General features: G+C 35.8%; 1 protein-coding gene and 1 non-coding gene across 3 annotated transcripts; both read left to right on the top strand.

Moving 5' to 3' along the window:
- The first annotated feature begins 233 nt into the window (after window positions 1–233).
- On the top strand, window positions 234–306 carry TRNAF-GAA (transfer RNA phenylalanine (anticodon GAA)). The gene has a single exon. It is a non-coding gene; the product is annotated as a tRNA-Phe (tRNA).
- A 1,742-nt stretch (window positions 307–2,048) lies between these two features.
- LOC137733852 (CHD3-type chromatin-remodeling factor PICKLE-like) lies at window positions 2,049–17,338 on the top strand. Of its 2 annotated transcripts, XM_068473058.1 has the most exons (32): window positions 2,049–2,072; window positions 2,213–2,266; window positions 4,114–4,263; window positions 5,055–5,192; window positions 5,289–5,443; window positions 5,710–5,871; window positions 6,277–6,521; window positions 6,620–6,715; window positions 6,805–6,941; window positions 7,017–7,229; window positions 7,313–7,420; window positions 7,711–7,761; window positions 7,852–7,951; window positions 8,193–8,335; window positions 8,416–8,519; window positions 8,786–8,924; window positions 9,032–9,201; window positions 9,290–9,356; window positions 9,434–9,556; window positions 10,453–10,562; window positions 10,654–10,735; window positions 11,909–12,106; window positions 12,830–12,986; window positions 13,123–13,228; window positions 13,538–13,609; window positions 14,435–14,496; window positions 14,597–14,673; window positions 15,235–15,365; window positions 15,831–16,206; window positions 16,400–16,526; window positions 16,639–16,712; window positions 16,821–17,338. In XM_068473058.1, exons 3-32 carry the CDS (start codon window positions 4,117–4,119, stop codon window positions 17,175–17,177), a joined length of 4,227 nt encoding a protein of 1,408 aa, XP_068329159.1. In that variant the 5' UTR covers window positions 2,049–2,072; window positions 2,213–2,266; window positions 4,114–4,116; the 3' UTR covers window positions 17,178–17,338. The 2 variants fall into 2 exon arrangements, with proteins under 2 accessions (XP_068329159.1, XP_068329151.1); XM_068473050.1 differs by lacking the exon at window positions 2,049–2,072 and having other exon boundaries at window positions 2,129–2,266.
- The last annotated feature ends 1,198 nt before the right edge of the window (window positions 17,339–18,536 follow it).

Here is an 18,536-nt window from a genome sequence, read left to right as displayed (position 1 = left end):
GGTCTAAAGGTGGTTCCGTCCCTACCAATTACATTACACAAAATGAAACTATGAACTTATCTAAATTCAAAAATGAATTGGAGTTGAACTTGGTCTAAAGGTGGTTCCGCTTTTACCAGTTATGTTACAGGAAATCGAACTATGTACTTATCTAAACCAAACAAGTTTTTGTTTTCTCATCGTCCTTTGGAGAACAATGAAGTAAGTAACTTCTAAGGTGTAAGATCACACTTGCGGGGATAGCTCAGTTGGGAGAGCGTCAGACTGAAGATCTGAAGGTCAGGTGTTCGATCCACCTTCACCGCACAATTTCGTATTTTTATCTTTTCTAATTCCACTTTATATTCCCGCGGGCCTTTGCTTGCTTATCATATGGGCTTCTACGTTTGGACCTGGGCTTTCAACCTTTTTAAATTTTAATTTCTTAATTACTTATTTTAGTCAATTTCGAATATTAATTTTCTATTTATCTCATAAAAGAAAATAGAAAGTATATATTATAAATGCGTCCCAATTTACCAATTCATGTACTTTTGTCCTAATTGGAATTTAAATAAAAATCCGACCATTTACAGGAAATAAAAAGAAAAGGAATTTTATTTTACTATAACAGTTATATGTATTGAACGCTTGTTTACAATTTGAATTATTTGATACAAAAACAGCATTTCAAATTGGTCATGAGATAAAAGTAGAAAAAGAGTAAGTGTGTTCCTTTTTTTAATCTTTTCCCAATTAAATACGTTTCAGGTTTGTGAATGCACTGCGTGAAATCCACTTGTCAAAATGAATAACCAAATCTTAACTAGATTTATGAGCATTGCGGAATCCCGGTTGTCCTTCGTGTCTCAACATGGAACGCCTCTGCATCGGATGGGCAATTTGAAGATAAATACTAACAATTTAAGGACATTTTGCGAGATGGTCCTTTAAGCTTTAAGTAATTTGCATGTGTCCACAATGTTTCAGCTTTTGTTACCAAGGGGTCGTACTTTTTTTTTCTCTGTCATTTTTGTACTTGTTTTATTTGGGCTGTGAGTTAAATTCCCATGACCAAGTTCTTTCTTGGATGTGAAGTCTAATGTTCTATTACTCACCACATTTACATAGATTCTTCAAATTTTGTTGACAATGATACATTGATTTCACCAATTAGAAGTAGTAACGATTTAACTTTCCAGTTGGATAAGCAAACTTGATAACGACATGATATCGGTGTAACAATACTTAGTTGTCAAATCATTTCAAATAATTCTTAACTTCTAACCTCAACTTAGATGTGTCAAATGTGCTTTGTTGAGATATTTTTTGAAAACGGTCATCACTGACATGAGCTTTATTCGTTCAATACGTGTCAATTGTGTTTTGTCGATGCCACTAGTATCATGTTTGATACACACTGTATCTAAATCACGTGTTTTTGAAAGTGAAACATTAATGAGTGATTGTTGCATCTTATAATATCTATTATCTGGAAATCAACGCCGTCATACTGAAAAGGTAAAGTTAATGATATAAACAACATAGCGCTTCGATTAAATAGAACATACAAAATTATCTTATGATTCCCTGATCATTAACTTGTATACTATCACGTAACAACTACAACATTCATTACTAAAATAAGATAAAACCGCATTAAATCTTTTCATTTTTCAATTCAATCAGATATATTGGTTTGTACGTACACCATTTGGCGCTCAAATTGCAACAAAACCTATAATACTTCATGACCAAGAAATTAAACAATAAGAAAACCTAGCTACAATCATTAACAAAGAGAGAACTACACTTGCAATATAATTACAAAATACACCCTCTAATGGTGTTGAAAATACATTTACTAAGATTATAATGAAATAATAATCCACGTCCCCGAGCTTCAACCAAATTATATTCAAGTCCCCGAAATAAAACAAATTTCGAAACCTCACCCATAATATGTAACGTGAAAAGACCGTACGATCCTTCGACAACCTTAATATTTCCATGCAACCCAAAATTAGAGCTTTATAAAGACCCCCCAAGTAAACAGAGTTTCCACGCCGAAAATCCTCTACAGTGTCCGAGGGGTAAGAAAATCATTTCCCATCTTTCTCTCCCTCTCTACTCACCGCTGCTTTTCTTTTTTATTTTCCATTTATTTTTTATTTTATTGTATTTCGTTTCATCTTTCTCTAACCCGCTCCAAACTCGGGCGTTTTGGATTCAGGGGGCTTCCGGCACACCTTCGAAATACTTGGTCCCCCAGATCCACTGAGCTCCGGTAACGCCCTCTCTTCTCTAAACACATTTTAATTACGCTAATATATTCTTAATTAAACACTCACATATCACTTCACTAAGTGCAAAGAGATGGTTTGTGAATTTTACTGAATTTTGATGTCCAAACCCTTCAAAGAATTTTGAGCTTTCTAGGGTTCTTTTTCTGTTTTTGCTAAGAGGGTTTTGTGTGTGTTTTCACTTTGCGTTCATCAATCAGACACCAATCAGTTAACTAAGTTGTAACTAAGAAATGGTGGGAAAATTCTGATTTTTTCTGTTCAGGAAACCCTTCAGATGTGTTGTAATTTCAGGATTCTAGGGTTGTTCTGCTGTTTTTACCAACAGGTTCTGTGCTTTTCGTAGTGGGTTTAGCTTAAACATATAACTTCACTGGGTGACCAGAATTGGTGGGAAAATTTTAATTTTTCTGCACAAGAAACCCTTCAGATGAGTTGTGAATTTTACCCTGTTAGGTTTGGTTTGCTGTTTTTACAAATGGGTTTTTTGTTTTTATCTTTGTCGAAAACACATCACTCCACTGAGTGACCGAGAAGTGGTGGGAAATTCTAATTATTCTTTGCACTAGGAACCCTTCAAATGGGTTGTGAATTTTGGTCTTTTAGGGTTCTCTTTTTTATTTTTTTATTTTTTATTTATCTGTTTGTCCAATGTGATTTAAATTTTGTTTTAAATATATCACTCCACTAAGTGACCAAGAAGTGGTCATGAGGAATTTTGAATTTTTTCTGTCCAAGAAACCCTCATGTGGTTTGTGAATTTGGACTTGTAGGGTTGTTTGCTGTTTTGACACACGGAGGGTATTTTTTCATTAAATTGCTTTCTCAATGAGAATCTCATGTGTGCATTTTCAGTACTTGGCCTTTCGGTATCACTTTATATGTCGTACTGCTGTTTGGTGTATTCAATTCATTGTGGAGTTGGTTACTTGAAGTTTCAGCTCTTAAGTTTTATTTCTTGCATGAGTTTCTTTATTCTTGGGTAATCCACCTGACGTGTTGTGAACTATGTAATGTTGATAATGCAAAATGGTTTTTATGTTGGTTCGTATAAGAAAATTGACAGTTTTCATAAATGAGGAATTCTTACGAGTTTGTTCCTAGCATATATGGATTGCTTGAACGTTCTTGATTCCTTGATTACGATGTTCTATGCATGTGGATGTGCTTGTGCATGTGCGTGAGTGTGTAGTTGTATGTATTTTTGTACAATCCATCTACGTATACACGTGCACTTGCACTTTTTCTTTCATCATTTATGGCTTACCATTAAATGATCCCATTATTGTTCCAAAGAACTGCTTTTGTATTGTAGGTAGGCGGGTTGGGGTAATTTCTTTATTGTAGGATTACAAGGATTTTTCTTTCCCTACCATTTAGGTCTTGTATTTAATTGGTTTTCTGTATAACGTTTCATTTGTTCGGTTTAGGGAATTATTATATTAACATTTTGGTTAAAAATAATAGCATCTTGCTAAATTTAGTTGATCATTTTAGCAATACTAAGTAATTATTTCCGCTAATTCAGATTGTGCTTGCATAATCATGTTTGCATTGCATATGATGCATATGAACCTCACAAAAAAAAATGTTTACGAGTAGAGATTTCAAGAGTGGAAAATATTGTTAGATAGATGGGTTTTCCTGTGTTATAAAGAAATATTTCCAATTAATTCTAAACAGAAGACTACTGTGTTTAATATGTAGATATCACAGTGGTTGGACCATTTAAGGTAGAATTACTTAAATTAGTTGGTAAGAACTTCTTTCCCAGTTTCTCATGTATGATCCAGTTGCTGACTCAGTTTATCTCCCCATTCCCTTCTTGCAGAATATGAGTAGCTTGGTGGAGAGGCTTCGCGTTAGGTCAGACCGAAGACCAATTTACAATATTGATGAGTCAGATGATGAGGCTGATTTTGTGACTGGAAAACGTGGGGCAGCTCCAGAAAAGTTTGAAAAGATTATTAGGAGTGACGCGGTTTGTCACTCACTTATTTTTATCATTCATCATTATGCATGACGCAGTTTGAAAGGAATCTTAGGAGTGACGCTGTTTGTTTCGACTAATTTTTATTATACTTTCTCCTGTTTCCTATGGTTTCTCACTCACTTCTTTTTATCATTCATCATTATGCATGATGCTGAATAGCGAATTACAAAAAATAACTGGAGTAATTATGCATCAAGAGTCCCATATTCACACAGATATTTCAGCATTCGTTTTCTTAAAATACATTTTACCAATGAATTAATGAAGGATTTTCTGGGAAAATAAAAGAACTGACGTTTTTAGTCAGTAGTGCTATGTTCTGGATTTTTGAATGCTCTAGAAAACAGAAACTCGGTATTTGGATAATGTCTCAGAGTGTTCGCACGTCACTAATAGCATTCTTGACACCCAAAATGGAAAAAAGATTTAGAAGAAACTTATCATCCTAAATGAACTCCGTATTGTTTCTTTGCCGTTCTTGAAAGAAAAATTCTCTCTATTACTGCACAACATCGACTGGGTAGAGCAAAATTCTTATATTATGTGTGAAATATAATTTGTTCATAACATTGCAGTCCTTGCTTGATGAATTTTGAACTTAATATCATAGGAAAATGATGGAAGTTATACTTTAGAGATTTGAAATGAAATATTACTTTCTGATATGTTATTATAGTTTTCTGTCTCATGCTTCCTTTCCATTTAAATTTTTTTTTATAGAAAATCCTTGGCTTACATTTTTTTTTTTTTTTTTTTTTTTGGGGGTGGGGGACAAATAGAAAGAGAATTCATGTCAAGCCTGTGGCGGAACTGGGAATCTTCTGGGCTGTGAAACATGTAGTTATGCTTACCATTCTAAATGTTTACTTCCACCACTGAGATCACCTCCCCCTGGCAACTGGAGATGCCCTGAATGTGTATGGTTTCTTTCTAAAGTCAGTTTTGTAAATAAACTAGTTACAGATCGTAGGGTTTGGTGATAGCTGAGATTTTTTTTTCTTATTTTTTTGCAGGTAAGCCCATTAAATGATATTGATAAGATTTTGGACTGTGAAATGCGCCCTACTGTAGCTGGTGATAGTGATGCCTCAACGCTGGGCTCGAAGCAAATTTTTGTAAAACAGTATCTTGTGAAGTGGAAGGGACTATCCTATTTGCATTGTACATGGTAATGGTTTCAGCTTATTATGTTTATCTGTACCAGCTAAATCTGTTTGTTTGAACTCCTGTTAGGCATAACGGGTTACAGTAGAGTTGTTCGACTCTGGAAACCTGCCCTAGTACTTTCTAGTTGTACTTATTTAGCAAGTTGTATCACCTTTTTAGCAGTAAACTTCATTTACTTAACTTTTTCGATATTTTGTCAATTTGAGAGTTTCAGTTTACTACATCTTCATCATCCCTGTTTACCGTACTACATGTATTTTTGTTCAGGGTTCCAGAGAAGGAGTTCGTGAAAGCTTTCAAAGCCCATCCACGTTTGAAGACAAAAGTAAATAATTTCCATCGTCAAATGGAATCAAGTAATAACTCTGAGGATGATTTTGTTGCTATTCGACCTGAATGGACTACTGTTGATCGAATTCTGGCCTGCAGGTATACCCATTTTAAACTTCCCTTGTAATTACTTAGTACCATATGATTTGTGTTTTGTATTTTTTTCTTGAAATACAAAAAAAAAAAAAAAAAAAAATTTATATGGTACTACTGTTGATTGAATATGTTGTGTAATCTTTAGTCTATCTGAAATTTGAATTTATATAAGAAGGTTTTAAAAATGCAAAACAAAAATCATATGGTACTGCTGTTGATCGAATATGGTGTGTAATCTTTAGTCTATCTGAAATTTGAATTTATATAAGAAGGTTTTAAGATAGAACCTCAAGCGTGCTACGTTAAGTATAAGATGAATCACTGTTTAAACAGAAAACTGCAAGCTTCAGTTAATATATGTCATTGAGTTTCTAATGAGTCTGTGGTAATACTTGTTGAATGCTTCAGGGAAGATGATGAGAAAGAATATTTAGTAAAGTGGAAAGAACTTCCTTATGATGAGTGCTATTGGGAATCTGAATCGGACATAGCTGCGTTTCAGCCGGAAATAGGGAGATTCAACAGAATTCAGTCTAGGTCTCATAAAGTTTTGTCTAGTAAGCAAAAGAGCAGTCTTAGAGATGCCATGGAATCAAAAAATAAGCAGAAAGAGTTTCAACAGTATGAAGGCAGTCCTGATTTTCTTTCTGGAGGTACATTATTTTCTCTGATATGTTATTTCTGCAGTCTGGCATGCATGTCTCTTCCTGTGTTATTTAGTTTGATCATTTAATTTTTTGTGCAATTAAAGGCACTCTACATCCTTATCAGCTTGAAGGGTTGAACTTCTTACGTTTCTCCTGGTCCAAACAAACACATGTTATACTTGCAGATGAGATGGGACTTGGTCAGTCTTTGCTTATCCTTGAAATTTTATTTCCTTTTCTTCTAGATAGCTGGACTTTACCAACAGTTCGAATTTTTATGTGGTTGTAGGCAAAACTATACAGAGTATTGCTTTTTTAGCATCACTTTTTGAAGAGAAAGTCTCTCCACATCTAGTTGTGGCTCCACTTTCAACCTTGAGAAATTGGGAACGGGAATTTGCAACATGGGCACCTCAAATGAATGTGGTATGTAAATTAAACACCTGTCTTCTTTATCTTTATTTGTAAGTGTGGTTCTGATTAGAAATTCACTTAGTTCAGGTTATGTATGTTGGCTCTTCCCAAGCGCGTGCTGTCATACGGGAATATGAATTTTACTTCCCCAAAAATCACAAGAAGATGAAGAAAAAGAAATCTGGTCAAATTGTTAGTGAAAGCAAGCAAGATAGGATCAAATTTGATGTTCTCTTGACATCTTACGAGATGATCAACTTAGACTCAACATCACTGAAACCGATAAAGTGGGAGTGCATGGTAACATTCACTGGCTCAAATCAATGTACACATTATTGGTCCTCAATGTCTGATATCTGCCTAATGCTGACCTCCATATGCAGATTGTTGACGAAGGTCATCGTCTGAAAAATAAGGATTCAAAATTATTCTCATCATTACAGCAGTATTCGACTAATCATCGTGTGCTTCTGACCGGAACTCCCCTCCAGGTTTGTTATGAGATTGTTTTGTGTTACATCTATCCTTGCAAAATTGACCCATTTTAGTTGTGTTTTACAGTTCCCTCCCTGTGATATCTGATTTAATTTTTTTGTCGGTTTTGTATTGCTCTCTTTCGTTATGGGTCCCCGGATATCGCAAATAATAGTCAAGTTGTCTTTTTTATTGGTTTATAGCGTTCTTGTCCCTTATGGGACTTTGGGTATCACAAATAATATTCAAATTGTCTTTTTTGTCTGTCATCAACTTATCATTTTGCTGACATGTGATAAAATTTCAGAACAATCTGGATGAGCTCTTTATGCTTATGCATTTCCTTGATGCTGGGAAGGTTAGTACCATATCAACTTTAAGGTATTGAATCTAGCTAGTTGAAAACAAACTTGTCTTATTATTTGAGTTGACGCATAAATACTTGCAGTTCGGAAGTTTGGAAGAGTTCCAGGAAGAGTTTAAGGATATAAATCAAGAGGAACAAATTTCTCGGCTTCATAGAATGTTGGCTCCCCATCTTCTAAGAAGTATAAATCTTAAATTCTTTTAAGTTTTGGATTATTAATACCATTTAAATATCTCTTAGAGACGTATTACATTACGCTTGCATTGCTATTTATTCTTGTTTTTGCTTGTGTGTTTGTTTTACCCAGATGATTAATTCATTAAGGATAATTTGGATTTTACTGTGAGTTTTTCTTTTAGTTTGCATTGACCATTATAAATTGAAAAGTTAGGTGAATTGTGTGCAATTGGTAATTGGTGCAGGAGTGAAAAAGGATGTGATGAAGGAACTACCTCCTAAAAAGGAACTGATATTACGTGTTGATTTAAGCAGCAAACAGAAAGAGTATTACAAAGCAATTCTGACCCGTAACTACCAGATACTAACTCGTCGAGGTGGTGCGCAGGTAAGACTAAGTTCCCAGTGAAATTAATTATTATTATTTTCCTTCTATTCCAGCTTGACAATAATTTGGTTTTATACCAGATATCTCTTATCAATGTGGTTATGGAATTGCGCAAGCTTTGTTGTCATCCGTTTATGTTAGAGGGAGTTGAACCAGTCATCGCAGATCCAAATGAAGCTTTCAAGTAATACTATTTCTTTCTTGTTTGTTGATATCATCTTTAATGCTGTCTATTTGGGTTACTGGTTTCTTGTATAGCATTGGTGACTCATTTGGGTGCTTAAGTTCATAAGGCCGGGATAGATTATTTATGCCTTGTGCTTGTGTTAAAAAAGAGTCTGCATTTTCTTGATCTATACCTTTAAAGTAAGCTGTAAACCTATAAACCTGAGGTATTGTTCTTTGAGTTTCCGAGATAGCTGATTCTACTTTTCTTCTACTATTTGACAGACAGCTGTTGGAAACTTCTGGGAAATTGCAATTGTTAGACAAAATGATGGTGAAACTAAGGGAGCAAGGGCATAGAGTTCTCATATATTCACAGTTTCAGCACATGCTTGATTTGCTAGAAGACTATTGTACTTTCAAAGTATTCAATCGTTGCTATTTTGTTGTTTGTCGACATTCTTTGATGTTGGACTCTAGTTTGCAGAATGAACCAGTTGATATTGTAAAATTGTCAATTTTTTTGGTCAGAAATGGCAGTACGAACGAATAGATGGAAAAGTTGGTGGAGCTGAGAGACAAATAAGAATAGATCGATTTAATGCCAAAAGCTCTTCCAGATTTTGTTTTTTGCTATCTACTCGAGCTGGGGGCTTAGGAATAAACCTTGCAACTGCAGACACAGTGATCATATATGATAGGTACATTGGTTCTTAGTTTACATTCTTGCAATAATTAAATACGTAGTGTCGTGGAACTTTCTTCAAGAAATTTGCTTTTGGTCTGCAGTGATTGGAATCCACATGCTGATCTACAAGCTATGGCAAGAGCTCATCGACTTGGACAAACTAACAAGGTTGAAAATAATTCTTCATTGATATCTGGTTGTTTGGTTACCGTCTCTTAAACTGCATAGTGGTTTTGGGGTTGCAGGTAATGATTTATAGGCTAGTGACCCGAGGAAGCATTGAAGAACGGATGATGGAAATGACAAAGAAGAAAATGGTATTGGAGCATTTGGTTGTTGGAAGGTTAAAGAAACAAGAGATTAACCAGGTATGCAAATGTCTTGGACATTTGGGTCATTGTGAGTCTAGTGGCCGACTAAATTTAGTTTTCATGCTTAATTTATATGTTTTTTTTTTTTTTTTTTCTGCATGCAAAGAAAACAAAATGTGTAGTTGGGTGATTATGAAATTAGGATTTTTTAAGCTAAAAAAGCTCAAGTATATTTGCAGGGAACAACTTTGAATCTTGAAAACTTGTCTCTTGGGGTTGAATGAGAGAAACAGGCTGAACTAGCAAACAGAGTGAAATGGGTTTCATAACCATGGATCATTGCATCTTTACACATATTATTTGCAATTTTGTATCCTGGATAAATCTGGTGGAAAAGATGCTTTGTGGTTAGAATGTAGGAAGCTAATACACATTGCATATGATTGACAACACAAGGACCAAGTTGAAAGTCTGAAAAAAAAAAATCATAGGAAATTTATGAAATTTCAGTTTGGTTCCTGTGTTTTCAATTTGCATATTATTTAGTTTGTTAACCATTTTGGTCCTTTCTGTCTAATTTGGGCATTGATGTCCGCACATAGCACACACAGAGGACATGAAAGCAGACCGAGATTGTTTTGGGATAAAGTTAAAACACAAGGACCAAATTGGTGACAAAAAAAAGTATGAGCAAACGCAGGGATCAAAATGTTACTTAACCAAAAAATAGGCCGTCATACTTATTTGAAAGGAAAAGTGAAGCATTTATGTGTAACGTTTTGTCAATTGAATGAACTTTTTGATGTTTGTCACTTTTCTTATGGAGCTGTGCTTTTTAGAGTTTCTTTAATAGAAGTTGAATGTAAGTTCAGATAACTGCACTTAGAGGTGTAACGACACTATGTACCTTGAAAATGTAATCAAAGTTTCAACTGATTTGGAATTTATGTTAGGAAGAGTTAGATGACATCATAAGGTATGGATCGAAGGAGTTATTTGCTGACGAAAATGATGAAGCAGGAAAATCCCGTCAAATTCATTATGATGACGCTGCAATAGATAGGTAAATTTATAGCTCACTTTGTTTCAGTGAAATGACGGCATTTCAGTATATGTTCTCAAAATTCTTGTTTGTTCTATTTCTTTGCTGGTAGACTACTGGATCGTGATCAAGCTGGGGATGATGAGGCTTTGTTGGATGATGAAGATGAAGATGGATTTTTAAAGGCCTTCAAGGTTATATTCTACTTCTACAACATACATAGTAATGGTCCTTATGGTTATATTTCAAATGCATATGATGCTGGTGGTGCTTTACAGGCTTAATTGCTTCACCACCATACTTGATGTTGTTTGGTAGTTACAGTTTTATAAATTTTTATTGATGCCCTGGGCCTTTGTTCTGTTGGCAACATGTGGGTCGTAGCACACAGGCATTTGACTATGTTAGAAATGCTGCAATGTTTTAAGCATGGTAGTCTATTGGGTACCAATTGTTTTTACTTTGATGTAGTGCTCACTTGTTCCGGATGAGCTTCGACTAGTGCACGGTAGCACAATAACACTAAAGTAATTTAGGGAGTTGGACATATTTTGTAGCACACACTTGCTGATTGATTCTATATGGTTGTATTTTAGAGTTGTCACATTTAGGTTGATTTTAACAAGGCAAAATGTTTGTATAATTTTTGTAGTTCTAATTTTAACCTTGCCTAGGGATGTTTCTAAATTCCTTTACAAATCATTTGTGCATGGATATTGGTTATGGATTATTGAAATCACAAACTTAGTGGTTGATTGGAATGATTCAGTTGTTGGAACAATTGGAACCAAGGATAAAGGTTCTCTTATTTTGTAACACTCCCTCTCTTTTAAATTGTCTTCGTTCTTTAACTTATTTCTTTGTTGCATCACATGAATTGCTATCCTTGTAGCCCCGTAATTACATTAACTTGATAAATCTTGTTAATTAAACACCTGCTTAAATATGAAGACACATGAAATGTAAGAGATTAAATTCAATTTTGTTTTGGAGAATTTATGACCCCAAAATTTTTTTATTCATATATTTCAGAGACCAAGGGAAATTAAGAGTTTACTTTATATATCCCTTTTTCCTCTTTCTCCTCATTGAATAATACCTTCTTCAGAAAGGGGGTTCAAGCACCAGTGGTGCAGCCTTGCTGGTGTGATATTCATCTTTATATTATTGAAGTCAAAGTCTCTGTTTGTGGAACCTGTAACTTAGGTTGGGATTTTATTTCCATCCGGTCTTATCATGCAGGGTCACAATTTCTAGTACTAGGCAGTCTTGCTCCACATGATCTACTACTGTCTCATCTCATGTTTCTGACTTGTGATTCATGGGGATATTTTGTAAGGAAATTAAACTAGCATCATGTGTTGTAGGTTGCAAATTTTGAATATATTGATGAAGCAGAGACTGTAGCAGAGGAGGAACCACAAAAGGCTGCCATGGACAGTCGACCTATTGCGAGCAGTTCTGAAAGAACAAATTACTGGGAAGAGTTACTAAAAGACAAATATGAAATGCATAAAGTTGAAGAATTTAATGCTTTGGGAAAAGGAAAGCGAAGTCGTAAGCAGGTATGGCACTAAAATTGCGCTAGCATAATTTTATCATTTACCCCTTTGATCAATGAATTGATGCCTTACCATTCCCCATGACAGGCAGAGCCTTATTATTTGGTTAGGACTCGTTTGTTATACTGTACAAGTGGTTTTACACAACTTCCGTTTTACCTTAAAAACAATTTAAAAGGGCGATTGGCAAAGCGATCAGACACCCTTATAGATCCATTATATCACCCTTAATAGACCCATCATTAGTTTGAGATTGGTTAGTTCAGCACTAGGTTGTCGTAGAATCATTCGAATAGCTAATTTCCCAATTAAAAAAAAAAAGATAAGAGACAAACGATAAAGTAAACCCACCAACCACTTACCATGCTATTCAAGAGCGAAAAATATTCGTTCAAGTATTTATTCCCCCCACCCTCTCTCTCCCTCTCTCTCCCTCCCTCTCTCTCTCTCTCTCTCTCTCTTTTCTCCCCTCCCCCCTCCATTTACGGGTTTAGCCCAGAAAGATGCGGATGAAGTCGTTGGCTTTCAGATCTAAGGTATGGTTGAATGTGCATGCGTCTTGTGGCCATGTTCTTTGAAGACTGGAGGAATTTTATCCTGTGTGTTAACTTTTTAGGAAAAAAAATCCAAAATTCTTAATTTGGTTTGTATGGGATGAAACCGTGTTATTAGAGATCTATGGTAACAGATGCCATTAGACATCTTGAGCTTTTGGAAAATTTTCAGATGGTATCTGTTGATGATGACGATCTTGCTGGTTTGGAAGATGTGAGTTCTGACGGCGAGGATGATAACTATGAAGCTGAAGTGATGGATGGTGAAACATCATCCTCCGGAACTGCTTCTGGGGGGAAGAGGCCGCCTAACAGAAAGAGAAGTCGTGGTATGTTCCCAGTACTGTATCAATAAGTTGATAACAAATTAACAACTAGTTGCTATCTCTTGGTTATCAAACTGACACTTTGAAATGACACTTTGAAATGACACTTTTGAAAAGAATTATTTAATTTATTTTGCAGTGGAAAGCACAGAGCCCCCTCCCTTGATGGAAGGAGAAGGAAGATCATTCAAAGTTTTGGGTTTCAATCAAAGTCAGAGAGCACTGTTTGTACAAATAATGATGAGGTAGTTTCTTAAAATTTGTAGTTTTCTTGTCCAGCAGTTATTATTATGTTGGCCCATTAAAGCTCGAACAAATATGTGCTACAGCATGTGTATGTACATAGATGCGCATGCCTGGTGAAAGTGGGTGTTTCTACATTTCAAATTGTGTTTTGTGTAACTCTATTCTGACAAGGATGTCTGGAATGTATTGCATATTTGGGGTTAGGGGTTTATGTTCTTGTGAGTGTGCTTCTACATGTTAAATTGTCTTGTATGTGTCTTTGAGTAGGGCGTTTTCTTTTTGGTGACACGATTCTCTGGAATGTGCAGGTTCGGAGTTGGGGATTATGACTGGAAAGAATTTACAGCACGCATGAAGAAGACGTTTGAAGAAATAGATAGGTAATGTCTCCATATTTGCATCCGTTTTGATTTTTGAGTTAATTCCTTAATCTGGTATTGTCTTTATCTTCTTTCCTCCTTTGTCCACATGCTTTTCAGGATTGTTAGATTATTGACATGCTGTTTTTGGAGTCCATTGATTCAGTTGAATTATATATTTTTGTAGATGTCAGGGGTGACAATGTGATGCACCTGTTTTTTTTAATTTTTTAATTTAGTTAATTTGGGAAGCAGTATTTTTAAAATATTTGAAACACATTAATGAAATATAGTGCGAATTAGGGATAAGTACTAGGCGTTTGGATGTAATCCATATTTGTGTAGCTAGAATGATGTACAGATTTCTGTTCTCTCAGTAGCACTAAAAGTTGATATGCCATTAAAAACTCAAAAGACTACATAAGTTGATAAAATGAGCTGTCATCTTGATCATTATTTATAAGGTAATGGTGTAAATGGATGCTTGATCTTTCAAGGTTGTCAACATATATACCTGAGGTGTCATATTCATCACAACTTATCACAAGCATTGTCAAATTATCATAGAGACGGGCCAAAGGGCCCACTTCCAACGACACCTATATTGTCCCCAACTTATTAATTACCACCTGCACAGTCCAACAGGTGTGGGGTTTTATCAAAAGGCCTTGGTATTAGTTGGAGTTGGGTTAGAACATTTAAACTCTTCTTTTCTCAGAGAGACGGCCGATGTGGGATTTCAACAAGTATATTCCAAATGACTTTCATGCTTGCTTGAATAGTTGTGTGTATTGTGTTGTGCATATATGCGAAGAATTTATTTGTGTTCTGTATTTTTCATTTCAGATATGCTAAACTATTCTTGGAGCACATAGCTGAAGGAGACAATGACTCTCCAACCTTTGCAGGTGATAAATTGTTGCAACTCATGTCATTTCATCTTCCCTCTATGTTCGATGTCCTCATTTTCTAGTCTTAATGTATTACTGTTACTTATCTTGGTTGTAGATGGTGTTCCTAAAGACGGGCTCAGAATAGGAGACGTACTTGTTAGGCTTGCCACTCTGATGCTGGTGAAGAAAAGGGTAAGCTTGTTGGTTCAATTGATGATTATGATCATACTATTCAGATTTATCTGAAAATAAGTATTTTAAGAAAAAAAAAAAACTAATTGGTATTGGGACGTATCCTAACCAAGTGAGTAATGTAGGTTGTCAGTTGAGTTTTTACTGTGTATTATTTTGTCGGAAGTGTTGAAGGTGATGCAATTGTTTGGATCTCCTCAAATGAAGGGTTGTCTAGATTTATTTAGTTTGTCATCTATGTTTGATATACTTGTTAGAATTCTTAAGTATGACGATAATATGCAGTCTGGCATGTTATGTTGCCAGACTATTATTAAGACCGGGAATAAGGCAATATGCCCTGCTCATGAGGGACAACATAACCTGACAAACTGTTGGTAGGAAAGCATCACTCAGTTAAGTATTACTTGCAAATCGAATATTTTAATAAAAAGTAATATCACAAAAACATGTTGAAGGGTGGGGAAAGCCACACAGACGGGATATAATAGGTGGATTTGGAATAAAAGTAACATCCTTTCTTCTGATTTGATTTTTTTTTTTTTTCTGTTGCAATGATAGGTGGAAGCAGCATTAAGAAATCCAGGTGCTCCACTTTTTTCAGAGGATACCTTCTTGTTCCACCCTGGACTGAAGGGTGGAAAGTATTGGAAGGAGGAACATGATTTGACATTGTTGCGTGCTGTAATTAAGTATGGATTTACTGCTTGATATTTACAATTATTCACTGCTTTTACGTAATTATCTAATGCATCTGCTGTTAATGATTATTCTTTGCTTGTCGGACTGATGAGGAACATTACATATCATGAATCGTATCCTCATAGATGTGTATATACATGGCTTCATCTGTGTCTGTGTTAGCAGTGCAGTTGTTGATAATCAAGTAAAGCGTGCTTGCATTAATTTGGGTTGATACTTCTTAAGATAGCCAGAAAGGCAATACATTCACTCGACCAGGAATATCCCTCTAAAGAAATTATTGAATTAGGGTTTGCTGTTCTTTTGGAGTGTCTCCTGGTCCTGCATCTGTCACTAGAAGTTGAGCATTGTCATTCATGCTGAACCGATTCTAGTTTTCTTAAGAGTATAATAGTACATGCTGAGTGATCCTTATGTTAATTTTCCACTTACTGTTTGCTTATTTCGATCTTAAGGCATGGATATGGAAGATGGCAAGCTATTGTTGATGACAAGGACCTAAGGCTTCAAGAAGTTATCTGTCAAGAGTTGAATCTTCCCTTTATAAATCTACCCTTCCATGGACAAGTTAATACACAAGCACAAAATGGTGAGAAAACAACTAATGGAGAAGGACCTAACATCCATGCGAGTGAAAATGGTAGCGGAAGTGATATAGGAGCTAATGTTGCCCAGGGAAACAGTCATGGCGCTAACCAACCGCTGTTGTATCAAAACACTTCTGTGTTATATCAATATAGAGATATGCAGAGAAGGCAGGTAGAATATATAAAGAAAAGAGTGCTTCTTTTGGAGAAAGGGAATGTTTCAGAGTACATTGCAGAAGAATATGTAAGTTATGTGTTTTGATATCTCATGGCACCTGCATATTGCACCAACTGTTCATTTCTGTTGGAGCTTAATGAACAACATTTAAGTGCCTTGTAATCTTCTTATCCCTGTTAGTAGTTATTCATGAAAGTAGGCATGGTTCTTTGTGGACAAGTTCGTTGCAGTGTGATCTGGTTGTTGATTGTTTTCCCAGGGTGAAGCAACTGTGGTTGGAACTGAAGAACTCGAGAGTGAACCCAACACTACAATATTGCCAAGCCCTCATTCTGTTGAAACTAATGGTCACATGGCTGATCAGTTGCCTAGAATAGTAGACATCAGTAAGTTTATTTCCGTTTCTTGAAGCTCTGATTGCCAGAGCAATAACGGTAATCTGTCTACTCCTCTTTTTTTGGCTTCTGTTGATTAGCTTGGTGATGTTTAAAATTGCAGCTCCTGAAGAAGTTGCTGCTGCAGCTTGTGACAACGATCCAGATCGGTTGAAATTGCCTCGCCTGTATAATGAGGTACATTATATTTGTTGTTGAGTACAATCTTGGTTTCAGTATAAGGATTTGATAATCAATTCGTTTTCGTTTTTTTTTTTTTTTCCCTCTTCCCTATGTTGTTGGTAGATGTGCAAGCTCGTGGACCGAAATGCCCATACTTCATGTCCGACTGCCTTAGGAACCATTTGTGAAGAGATAAACATGACTCTCTCTTCTGCACCCCATAATCCTCCACCGGCATCTCACATACTGAATCTGGGTAAGCAATCAGAAGCTGAGTCAAGTAGTAGTGTTCTCCTGAAACCACCATCTCCTCAAAGTGATGGAAACCATGCTGTCGTGGCGGACACTGCAGAAGCCAAAGCTACAATTATGGAGCTAGACCCTGAACCCATGGACGGGATGATTTGTGATGATGTGGGAAAGCAAGAACAGGAGGAGGTTGATTCTAAAGGAAAGGGGGTCGTTGTATTGGATGATTGATCGGAGTGATGTTACTTTCTAGGCTGCGAGTCTTAATTTATACCATTTTTTTTTCCTTTTTTTTTTCCGTGTTTATCGTCGCGTCTATAAACCTCAAAATAACTGGAAAAAAAGCTGGACCTTCTTTTGATCATTTATAAGATACATTTCCCTTATCAGAAGTTCACAAGTTGAGTTGATTGCTGACGGTAGTTTTCGGAGCATGACATGCTTCTACCGCATAATGCCTCTGGGTCGGGCCTTGAGTTGTTTTTCCCATCCGGGCCGACCCAATCTCCATTCTTTAAATCATTCAGGCCCGGACCGGCCCAACTAACTTTTTTTTCTTTTCTTGTTTGTTTATTTCGTTTTTAAGCCTCCCTTGAAATCTTCCAGTTCACTGGATGTTCATTCAGATGGGAAAACGATTTTCACTTGGTTTCTCTTTGCACGTCCTGTCTCGTTTCTAGCTACATGATCGAACAAATCATGAGTGATTGACATGCTAGTCATGCAGAGGAACCTAGTGGGGCTAGGGATGCGACTCAGTGCCATACCCATACCCATACCTGTATGCATGAGAATCCTTTGATCCAACCAAGTTGCTTCAGAAAATTTTCATTTCCCATCAAACAACCACTTCTCTGGACATCTAACGTAGTTTCAGTTGTATTCCCAAATACACTTGGGGAAAATAGCATTCTCTGTCGATCGAATGAGTACTATTATGCTTAATCCGAGTTTTGGCTTCCCTGCGTTTATTCAAATATAAGCATTGGAATTTGAAACATGAATGCGTTTATATCACTTCTTGATTTTTCTTGCGTTTACCAACACATGAATTTTTTAATCAGAAATCTGATACCCATTCCTTCTTTCTTTTTCTCGATTCATAATATTTTCCGTTCTAATTAAGTAAACACTCTAGTCGTTGTGGAACAACTAATTTGTACCTCATAGCTCAAAATTTCAACTCTCTAGTGGTTGTCTAAGCAGGAAACCTAAATCTCTCTAGTATCACCAACACCAAAAAACTACAATATTCCCTTTTTTTTTTTATGAACCCACCTAAACTATGATATCCTCCTAACTTATGCTACAAATTAAATACAAATTAATGTGGAAAAAATGCTGGATTTCGTGTAGAGACATAATCCAACGTATACCCTATTTTAATTATTTTTTTGGAGTACTAGTGTAATAATTAGATAATTAATAACGAGTAGTACTTGATTTTCAGGAATCACTACTGAAAGCGTAGGACCATTAGATGATCGGAAACCCCACATGAACCATACTCACTCAACCAGGTTGGCCAAATTTAATTAAGTATCTTCGTTAATCATGTTCATGCCTTCAAATTAGAGGAAAGTAACGAGA

Source organism: Pyrus communis, chromosome 1 (genome assembly GCF_963583255.1).
Source record: "Pyrus communis chromosome 1, drPyrComm1.1, whole genome shotgun sequence".
NCBI lineage: Eukaryota > Viridiplantae > Streptophyta > Magnoliopsida > Rosales > Rosaceae > Pyrus > Pyrus communis.
This window is presented reverse-complemented; position numbering and strand designations above follow the sequence as displayed.

Excerpts from the sequence above, each read along its gene's own strand:
- LOC137733852 (XM_068473058.1), top strand. The coding sequence starts at position 4,117 with ATGAGTAGCTTGGTGGAGAGGCTTCGCGTTAGGTCAGACCGAAGACCA. Across the intron at positions 12,107-12,829 it reads GAAAGCGAAGTCGTAAGCAG|ATGGTATCTGTTGATGATGA; the intron begins GTATGGCACTAA and ends GAAAATTTTCAG. Across the intron at positions 16,713-16,820 it reads TGCCTCGCCTGTATAATGAG|ATGTGCAAGCTCGTGGACCG; the intron begins GTACATTATATT and ends TGTTGTTGGTAG.